Here is a 10,252-nt window from a genome sequence, read left to right as displayed (position 1 = left end):
TATATGTATTTTCCCCCCTCCCAACTGCTACCATTGTCAGAGCCATAAACACCAGTGCTGATCATCTGCTAACAGTGCCTTCTTCCAATCCTTCTCCGTGGTTTACACAACTATTTACATCACTGTTTCTTTTCAAGCAAATAAAATCAAAATCTAACAGTATTAAACATTTTATGCAACAAGTAGCTTTCTTATTACACCATGGACAAATAAATCTGCTCTGGATATATGCTTTGAAAGCTGAATATATCACTCTTCACTAATGATTTATTTATTTATTTGTATTTTTAGGGAAGGGTCTACAGGGTGTTCGGGGTCTCACTACTAAATCGGACTCGTAGGGCTGGGGAGATGGCTCAGTAGAAAAAGCGCTTCCCTGGCAAGCACAAAGGCCTGAGTTTAATCCCCGGTTCTGCAAAATAAACAAATAAATAAATCAGACTTATAGTGACTCACCTGTTTACAGCCTCTCAAGAGCTGGGATTACAGGCGTGCCCCCATGCTGTCTCAGTGTGTCCTAGGGGTGGGGCCTGCATGGCAGGCCAGGGGATCAAACCCCAGCCCTTGTGCCTGCTTGCAGACTCTTCAATCCACTGAGCTCTTTGCTTGGCCCTCACTGATGATTACTGAAACCTGTGTATTAAATTTTTTTCTTGCACAAATACTGCCATTAGGCTGCTCTTAAAATCAAGTCCTTATTTTTGAAGTTTTCTTCTTTTCTTTTTTTGTAGACAGGGGATTGCAGGCCCTTGTGCTTGCCAGGCAAGCACTTATTCTACTGAAACATCTCCCCAGCCTTAGTGCTTTATTTCCATAGGAAAGATTTTCTTTTCCATGGGGAACTGACAAGGAAAAGTATATGCTTATTTTTTATTTTTATTTTTTTGTGGAACCAGGGATTGAACTCAGGCTCCTGCGATTGCCAGAGAAGCGCTTATTCCACTGAGCCATCTCCCTGGCCCCATACACTTATTTTTAATAAATACAGCCAGGTTACCTTTTTTTTTTTTTTGGACTGGGAATTGAACTCAGGACCTTGTGCTTGCCAGGAAGGAGGCATTTATGCCACTGAGCTATATCCCCTCCCCAGGTTACTTTCCCTAAAGGTTACAGTAATTTATGGCCCTACTAGCAAGGTTGGGAACACCTGTTTTTCCACAAGCTCACCAGCAACAAGTTGTGCTTATTTTTTTTCCCAGTTTGATGGTGAAAAATATATACTATACTTCATTTTGTCTTAATTTCATTGCTAATGGGTATTTTTTGAGATATCTCTTCTTTATCTTTCTTCTGCTTTTGTCTCTCTTGAATTTACAGAAGCTTTTTGTTATTAGGTTATGAATTCTTTGCCATAATACATACTTTTATTTTCCTTCAGTAAATCATTTAACTTTAACCAATCAAATATTTTACTAGCATTCACTACTTTTTGTCTTATGCCCTGATGGTTTCCAATATGCCACCACTAGACACAGGTTCCCCTAAATTTTTTTCTAGCAGTTCTTTATTTATTTTTGATCGTTAATCCAAAAGGATTTTATTTGTATAAGATGTTATATGGGTATCCAGCTCTACTCCCCAGAAGCATAATGACTTATACAAACTTATTGAATAAAAAAACATTTCCCAATATGTATTAAGATCTCATACACATTTGCCTTTCTTCCAGGATTCTATTCATATTCTCTTCTTAAAATCTACTTCTGGGTCAATATTTAGTCTTACCACAAATATTTTATAATAATTGTATTATAGTTTATATTAAAATTATAATAAATTTTAGTATCTATTAAGGAAAAGTCTCTCCTAACAGTCTTTAAAAGTACGGGCCGGGGATATAGCTCAGTAGATAGAGCTTGTACTTGCCTGGCAAGTACAAGAGCCTGAGTTCAATCCCTGGTTCCACCAAAAAAAAAAAATAGATGTAGTTTCATAATTTTTAAAATAATACTAGAAACCAGGAATATAGCTCAGCAGTGGAAGCGCCTGCCTGGCAAGTGCACAGTCCCAGGTTCGATCCCTGGTACAAAAAAAAAAAAAAGAGGGGCCGGGGAGATGGCTCAGTGGAATAAGTGCTTCCCTGGCAAGTGCAAGGGCATGAGTTCAATTCCCGGTTCCGCAAAAAAAAAAAAAAAAAGATGGGCATGGTGGCGCACATCTATAATCCCAGCTCTTGGGAGGCTGCAAACAGGTGGATCACTACAAGTCTGATCTAGTAGTGAGACCCTGGACACCCTGTACTCTTCCCTAAAAATACAAAAAACAAAACCAATAAACAAACTGGAGATTGAAGCTATTGCCCAGCCCACTTTATTCTCATTTTGAGATATTTTGTCTCCCTATATCACTAAACTGCCCAAGCTGGGCTCAAACATACAATCTTCCTGTCTTAGCCTTTCACAGAGAGAGTACAGGTGTGTCCCACAATGCCCAACTAACTTGAAAATAATTTTTTTATTGTATTTTTTAGGGAAGGGTCTACAGGGTGTTCAGAGGCCAACTACTGGATTGGACTCATAGTGATCCGCCTGTTTACAGCCTTCCAAGAGCTGGGATTATAGGCATGTGCCACCATGCCCAGTCTCAACTGCCATCTCAGTGTGGCAGGCGTGGAGATCGAACCCCCGGCCCCTGTGCCTGCTTGCAGGCACTTTAATCTGCTGAGCTATTTGGCTGGCCCTTTGAAAATAATTCTGACCAATTTGAAAAATAAAACACATGAATCCCAAACAATTTATATATTAATTAAGAAGGTAATATATTTTTTTTAACTTTTTTTTTTTTTCTTCAGCTCAGCCCACCAGGGGGCGGGGCTGGCTGGCATGTGGTGCTGGGGGCTTGAACTGCGGTCCCTGTGCTTTGCTAAGCTTGTTCTAAGTAGGTGTTTTAGACCACTGAGCCACCTCACCAGTCCCGGAAGTAATATTTTTATGATTCTAAAGTCTCTACAGCTAAAATCATAGGTTTCTTTTTTATTTTTTATGCATGTGGTACAGGGTCTCACTAGAAAGCTCAGACTCATAGTGATCCTCCTGTTTTCAGCCTCCCCAGCACTGGGATTAGAGGCCTGTGCCACCACACCTGCTCTTGGTGGCCGGCTCAGTGCACTGAGGGGCGGAGGCGGGAGCTGGTGTGCATGTGATGCTGGGAATCTAACCGGTCCCTGTCATAGGTTATTTTTATTTAGGTCTTATTTTTGTGGACCGCCATTAGATTTCATTCTTCAAATTATGTATGAGTGAAATGTGCCATACTTACTTAGAAACAGATGTTGGTATAGTTATGACCCAGAAACAGGCTTCCAGTGTCTCTTGGACATTCTACCCTCAGTCTTAATATCTCATTCATACTCTATTTATTCTCTTTATTGAGAGCCAGCTCTTTTCTCCTTTTAGGTCTCCTAACACTGTGTGTATGGCTGGATGTTGTGGCAAATTCCAGCACTCAGGAGGCTGAGGCAGGAGATCACTCTGAATTAGAAGCCAGACTGTGCTACACAGTGAGTTCAAAACCAGCCTGAACTACTTAGTGAGACTCTATCTCAAAAAACAATCACTCTTGTGTCCTTGCACTTTCACTGCACACTTTCACAGCTGGCATTGTGATGGCCTTGTTTATCTCCTGCACTACTAGCCCTACACAAAGCTTATCAGTTAATATCTGATGAATAACTGAGTTTTGTGTTATTAGGTTATGAATGAGCTCTTTTGAGCAGTTTTATCCTCCCAGGTAGTACTGTATATAAAGACGACAACAATTTGGTGTTCCTGACAATTTCCAAAAAATACACAGCCAACTTTTCAACCAAACTGCTTGAAAGGTCTGACAATAGCCACACCTACTGTTTTGTGGTATGCCATTTCATTTAGACAGGACCTGAACAAGCAATGTCTACATTGGTTTAAAATCCTGGGTACATTAGTTTTTCAGGACAGCTTCTAAAAAGTTATTTATTTATTCACTCAACAAATACATATTAAACATCTACTATGTACCCACTATTATTCTGTATGCTGGGGATAAAAAAGGTCAAAGTCTCTGCCTTTATGAAACTCTTATCCTAAGAGGAACATAACCAGAAACCACAAAATTTTCTAACATTTGTATGTTCATTATGTGCTGTTTGACAAGCCTTTTGTAAAATAACAAACTTAAACTTTACAACAACCCTATGAAATATGTTATCCTCATTTTACAGATGGAGAACTTTTTTTTTTTTTTTTTTCTGGAACCGGGACTTGAACTCAGGCCCTTCCGCTTGGCAGGGAAGCACTTATTCTATTGAGCCATCTTCCCGGCCCCCACATGGAGAACTTAAGACACAAGTAGTTATGTAACTTGCTAACATCACCTAGCTAATGAAATGTAGTGGTGTAGAATTTTGAAACTGGGAGTCTGACTCCAGATTATAGGCACTTAACTTTTGCACTCTGTTTTCTCCATAAAATAGTTTTAAGACATTATTTAGGGTTTTTTGTTGTTGTTGTTGTTTGTGTGTGTGTGTGTGTGTTTGTACCAGGAATCAAAGTCAGTATCTTGTGTTTGCCAGGCAGGTGCCATGCTGCTGAGCTACATCCCTGATCCTTTGAGGCATTATTTTTTTTTGGCGGAACTGGGGATTGAACTCACCCCTTGTGCTTGCCAGGGAAGCACTTATTCTACTGGGCTACCTCCCTGGCCAAACACATGTATATGTTTTATATTTTATTATTATTACTATTATTATTATTATTATTATTTTTTTTTTTGTGGTACAGGGGATTGAACTCAGGACCCTGCACTTGCCAGGCAAGTGTTTATTCTACTAAGTTATCTCCTTGGCCCTTTGAGGCATTATTAAACCATAATGAAGACTTAATGAGGGGCTGGGGAGACAGCTCAGTTGAATAAGCACTTGCTTGGCAAGTGCAAGAGCTTGAGTTTAATCTCCGGTTCCACTAAAAACAAACAAACAAACAAACAAACAAAAAAAACCAGACTTAATGAATTAAAGGGCTTTTTTGTGAGCTGGTCCTAGATCTAAGCAAAACATGAATCATGTGGCAAAACCTAGGTAGCACCAGAAGGGAATTAGTTTTTTGCCATCCCTGGGTAGCAAAGAGTTCAAAGCTGGCAAAGAATCTGCAAGAGTAACACTATAGCCTTGCTCTCTCTCACTATAGCTAGAGATCCCTAACCATACACAAAGGAAGGAAATTGTGCCTGGGGAATCTGCTTGTCTCTCCTGTAAGCTACCTGTTTTAAACAGCAATGTGCCTACACCTATGAAAGCAATAAGAAGATTGGGAATGGTGGGACACACTTGCAAGCCCACCTACTTGGGAAAATCACTTACTTGGGGGAGAATCTCAAGTTTTAGCTCTGCTCAGACAACTTCATGAGATCAGTCCCCAAATTTAAAAGGGCTGGGGGTGTACCTGAGCAGTAGAGTCTTTGCCTAGCATGTGTATCGTCTGAGGTACCTGGGTTCAATCCTCAGTAAAACATGCAGAGCGCGAGTGAGAGAGCGCGAATGCAAGAGAAAGAGAGCGAGCAAGCAAGAGCACAAGAATGCCAGCAAGTAAGCAAAAAATTACACTGAAATGAGGCCAAGTGCCCAGCACAATGAAAGGTAACAAACTGGGCTCAACTAAAACAAGCTCATTTACTGTGTGGCCTGTGCCATCTGCATCACCTCGACACTGAGAAGTGGTCCTGCAGCCCTGGTTTGCACTAGCTTGTGAAGCTGCTTCCAAGGAACTTGTGTTCACAGAAGTCACTCCAATAAGTGGCAGAACTGATACTCTGTGAAAGCAGTCTGGAAATTTCTGGAAGAACCCAGAACCAATCCTTCAGTCCTTCAATCCATCCATCCATTCATCCATCCATCCATCCTTCCTTTCCTCTCTCCTTCTCTCCCTCTCTCCCTCCCTCCCTCCTGGGGAGTAACCTAGGGTCTTGTGCATGCTAGGCAAGCATTTTAACACTGAGCCACATCTTTAGTCCGAGACCCAGAATCTAAATATGCAACAAAGAGGCTCCCTGAGTATCAACAGGGGACTTAAACTGTCCAGAATATGTACATGGAAATGCAAATTTCAGAAGACATAGTTTGATAAGATACAAGAAAACTTTATGACTACCAGAGAGGAGGTTTTTTACATGACTGTCAGAGAGAACGTTCACTTGCCATTTCAAAGGTAGCCCCATTGCGGCATTCGCATGTATGCACATGTATGCGTGGACATGAATTATTACCCAATTTCTCTTGGTACTTTTTTATTCAATGACCCACTTACAACTGTTGGTAATTTAAGATTTTATAAGGGGAAAGTGCCAGTGTCTCTATAATAGTTGCATACCATTTGATTGTTTACACACACTGCACTGGGTGTAGTGCTTCAGAACATAAAAAAAAAAAACATCTCTGCATTTAAATGTTAGTTAATACCCACAACTATCAAGTGTTAAAAGAATGTTTAAGCTGAAATTCTGAACATCTTACCTTTCACAAGTATAACACTCGCAGAACTCATTATTTTCCCCAAAAAATCCATCTCCGTAATAACAAGAAATTTCTTCTCCAGGTTCAATATCTCTTAGGGCCTTCACACATGCTGTATCTCGACCAGTTGACACAAACTGAAAGAAAAATAACTCATTAAGAATATGATAGAAAAAAAAAAAAGTCTGATAGAGGGCCAGGGAGATGGCTCAGTGGAATAAGCGCTTGTCTGGCAAGCAGAGGGGCCTGAGTTCAATCCCCAGTTCCGGGGGAGCAAGAGTCTGATAGATGAGGCAAAAACAAAATAGTTGAAAAGAAAATTTTAAATGCTTACCTTACAGTTAGGTCTGCAATCTGAAAAATGCCCAAAAGAAAAAGACAATTAATCACTGATATGATCTTAAACGCAAAGCTACCAAAATCTGAAAAAGCTTTTCAGACAATCTTTCAACTTCTGATAGAATTTAAGGTCTTAAGTTTAAGAATATCTAATAAACTTGTGGAGGGAAAAATAATATTTCAAAATCTTCTTTAAAGAAAACAGATTTTACTGACTCAAATAAGGCTATCCTATCTGCTGGTAGGACTGCTCAATACCAGGGCAATCACCTTAGCAATATAGCTTACCATGGTTTATAAACGCAGCAGGACCGAGCCAGAGTTGTGCACAGTTTTTCCTTGTGGAATACGTGACACTGAAGTCGTTTTCTCCATGTCTAAGTAGCATGTTCTCCTCAATTTCTGAAAGTTCGGCAATACAACCCACCAGTAATTCTATTTTGTCATTTCGTTTCCTATTTAAAATATGTGATGTGTTAAAAACTACTGGAAATTATAAGTACGGCTTCTTTTTAATAATAAAATAAGCCTGCTCAACAACAGAAATTGAGAAGCCCTACCTGTGTACACTTGGATCCCACCTGGGTGTCTCGCCTTCCTCCTTGAAGCCCCACAGCCTGGTACCATGGCTACCTGTTATCTATCCTACTTCCACAAGAGAATAAAAAGTCTTCCAGGACAGAAACTAGACAGCTAAGGCTCTGAAACCCCTGTGGCAACTAGCCTTGTTTTTCACAGATGGGAAGAAGTACTCAAAACAGTTCCTGCACTAGGTTAAACTTGCTGATGACCACTAACTGAATCAGACAGGGACTAACAGCATTTAAGGGTCATGAGGACCCAGAACTGTGTGATGTTACCAGCTCAAGTACAATGTGTACTAGAAATGTGATACCAACTTGCAACTTTTTTTTTTTTTTTAACTGAAAACTGAACCCATGCTAGGCAAGCACTCTATGACTGTATTCCCAGGCTCTGCCCACCAATTTTACTTTCAATTCGTTTCTTGCTAAATTGCCCAGACTGGGCTCAAACTTTTGATCCTCCTGCATCAGCCTCCTGTGAAACTGGGATAATAAGAATTTGCTCCTGTGCCTGGGCTCAAATTGAAATGTTAAGTTTTCTAGTAACTATGCTGAGAAAGTACAAACATTTTATTCTTATTTATTTATTTTCACTATGTGGTTCAGGCTGGCCTCAAACTCTTGGTGATCCTCCTGCATCAATCTCTCTAGTGCTGGGCCAAAGCCAGATCCAATTATTTTTAAATAACATCTTTAATCCAATATATCCAAAATACTATTTCAGCAGGTAATCAATATGAAAACTATTAATGAGAAACAATGCAATTTGCAGACTATTTATTTAATTTATTTAAAAAAAATTTTTTATTTTACATTTATTTAGTGTGTGTGTGTGTGTGTGTGTGGCCAACTCAGCCCACCAGGGGGCGCGGCTGGCTGGCATGTGGTGCTGGGGGATTGAACTGCCGTCCCTGTGCTTTGCTAAGCTTAGTTTGTTCCAAGTAGGTGCTTTAGACCACTGAGCCATCTCTCCAGCCCCGAGACTAATTTAGATTGGTCACACTACAAGGACTCAGTGTTGTAGACAGCTACTATATTGCATAGTGCAGCTCTAGAATGCTAGATCTCAAACCCACATATTTGGCCTGGTGTGGTGGTACACATGCTTATAATTCCAGCCACATAGCAGACTGAGGTAGTAAGAATACAAGTCCAAGGCCAGCCTAGGGCAACTGAATGCAGATGTAGCTTAGTACAGTGCTTGTTTGCTTATCATGCATGAGGCCCTGGGTTTGATTAATCCCCAGTATTAAAAAATAAGCAAAGCAAAGCAAAACTGAAGTTGAGAGAGGCTTTAAGTTTCTTCTTGGAGGAGATACAGAGCAGGCATTATAAGACAGACACATGTACATATTCTGCCTTTCATGTTTTATAGCTTTTAACTCTTTCTAGTAGGCTCAACGCTACCACTTTGACCCAAACAGATATAAGCATATTTTTTAAGCAGGTTACCTTCTGGGGTGTTTCTACACATAGATGACCTAAAGCCCTTGCAACTTCAACCCCACCATCTTCTCTGGAAACCAGTTCATCAATCCTGGCAACCTTGATCTTCCAGAAGGTTAAACACCAAGCAGGCTCAGTATCAGGAAAGCAAAAAACACTTTGGCCTATACATGGGAACTAATTCACTCCAACTTCAACCAGTGGGCCACAACAATGGCACTATGCTGGCTAATTTAGGGTAAATGCTAGCTTCAAACTTTACTAGACTGAATCTTTAATCTTTAAAATTTCTTTGTATCTTTAGAGTAACTTAACTAATCTTTAAATAAAATTACTTTATGGGTTTAGAATAGTATAATTACCACTCTTTTGTAGCAACTATTTTGGCTCCATTTTGTTCTGATGAATATCTATTACAAGGCAATATTTCAAATCCACTGTCAGTTGCAAACATTCGCAAGTAAATAAATACCTAATAGAAAAGAAAAAAATGACTGTAAAATGTTTATCCTGCTAGAATGCCTCAGTATTGTAAAAGCACACTACCAACACCACCAGCAATACCGTAAGAAACATAAGATTATTAATGACAAATTTTGTTATCATTATATTTCAGTATAATATTTAATACAGATATATTTCATAGACCAAAGGCTGGTCTATGTTTCTTTAAAACTCTAATTTTTTTCTTTTTGAGATAGGGCCTCACTATGCAGTTCAGGCTGGTCTTGAACTCTCAGCAATCCTCCTGCCTCAGCCTCCTGAGTACTGGGATTACAAGCATGTGTAACCATGGCTGGCAATTTTTTTTTTCTGCTTCTTTAAAAAATCTTTTGTCTTTCTTCTTTCTCTTTTTTTCTTTCTTTTTCTTTTTTTGGCGGAACCAGGGATTGAACTCAGACCCTTGCGCTTGCCAGGGAAGCGCTTATTCCAGTGAGCCATCTCCCCGGCCCCTTTTTTTTTTTTAGACAGGGTTTCACTATGCAGTTCAGGCTGTTCTTGAACTGTGTAACACAGGCTGGCCTTGAACTTCTTCCTGCCTCAGCTTTCCAAGTGCTGAAATTATAGGCATGTGCTACCATAATCTGACAGTTTTCTCTTAGTCATCTGAACAATCTTGTATGTTCTAAGATCTTCATGTTCACTAGCCTATGAAAAATGGACTTAAGGGCCGACCAGACAGCTCAGCAGATTAAGGTGCCTGCTTAGGCAGACCCAGGGGTCTGAGACTCGATCCTTGGCCTGCAACCCCTGCCAGCCCTGCCCCTGGTGAGCACTGAGAGGCAATCGAGATTGGGCATGATGTTGTACATCTGTAATCCCAGCATTTGGGAGGCTGAAAAACAGGAAGGATCACTATAAGTCCAATTTGTATAGTGAGACCCTATATTAAATATAT

At 40.0% G+C, this 10,252-nt stretch overlaps 1 protein-coding gene across 9 annotated transcripts in view; it reads right to left on the bottom strand.

The window, feature by feature from the left end:
- Kmt5b (lysine methyltransferase 5B) overlaps positions 1 to 10,252 on the bottom strand; it is a 63,794-nt gene that overhangs the window by 12,725 nt on the left and 40,817 nt on the right. For all 9 annotated transcript variants that reach the window (XM_023710489.1, XM_023710487.1, XM_023710490.1 and 6 more), the window contains 4 exons: positions 9,216 to 9,325; positions 7,112 to 7,278; positions 6,819 to 6,838; positions 6,485 to 6,621 (listed from right to left, as the gene is read on the bottom strand). In XM_023710489.1, coding sequence (XP_023566257.1) covers positions 6,485 to 6,621; positions 6,819 to 6,838; positions 7,112 to 7,278; positions 9,216 to 9,325 — 434 coding nt within the window. The remainder of the gene's footprint in view (positions 1 to 6,484; positions 6,622 to 6,818; positions 6,839 to 7,111; positions 7,279 to 9,215; positions 9,326 to 10,252) is intronic.

The sequence above is a fragment of the Octodon degus genome, unplaced genomic scaffold, assembly GCF_000260255.1.
Source record: "Octodon degus isolate 3935 unplaced genomic scaffold, OctDeg1.0 scaffold00018, whole genome shotgun sequence".
In the NCBI taxonomy this organism is placed as follows: domain Eukaryota; kingdom Metazoa; phylum Chordata; class Mammalia; order Rodentia; family Octodontidae; genus Octodon; species Octodon degus.
Note: the sequence above shows the minus strand (reverse complement) of the source record. Positions and strands in the feature narration are given on the sequence as shown.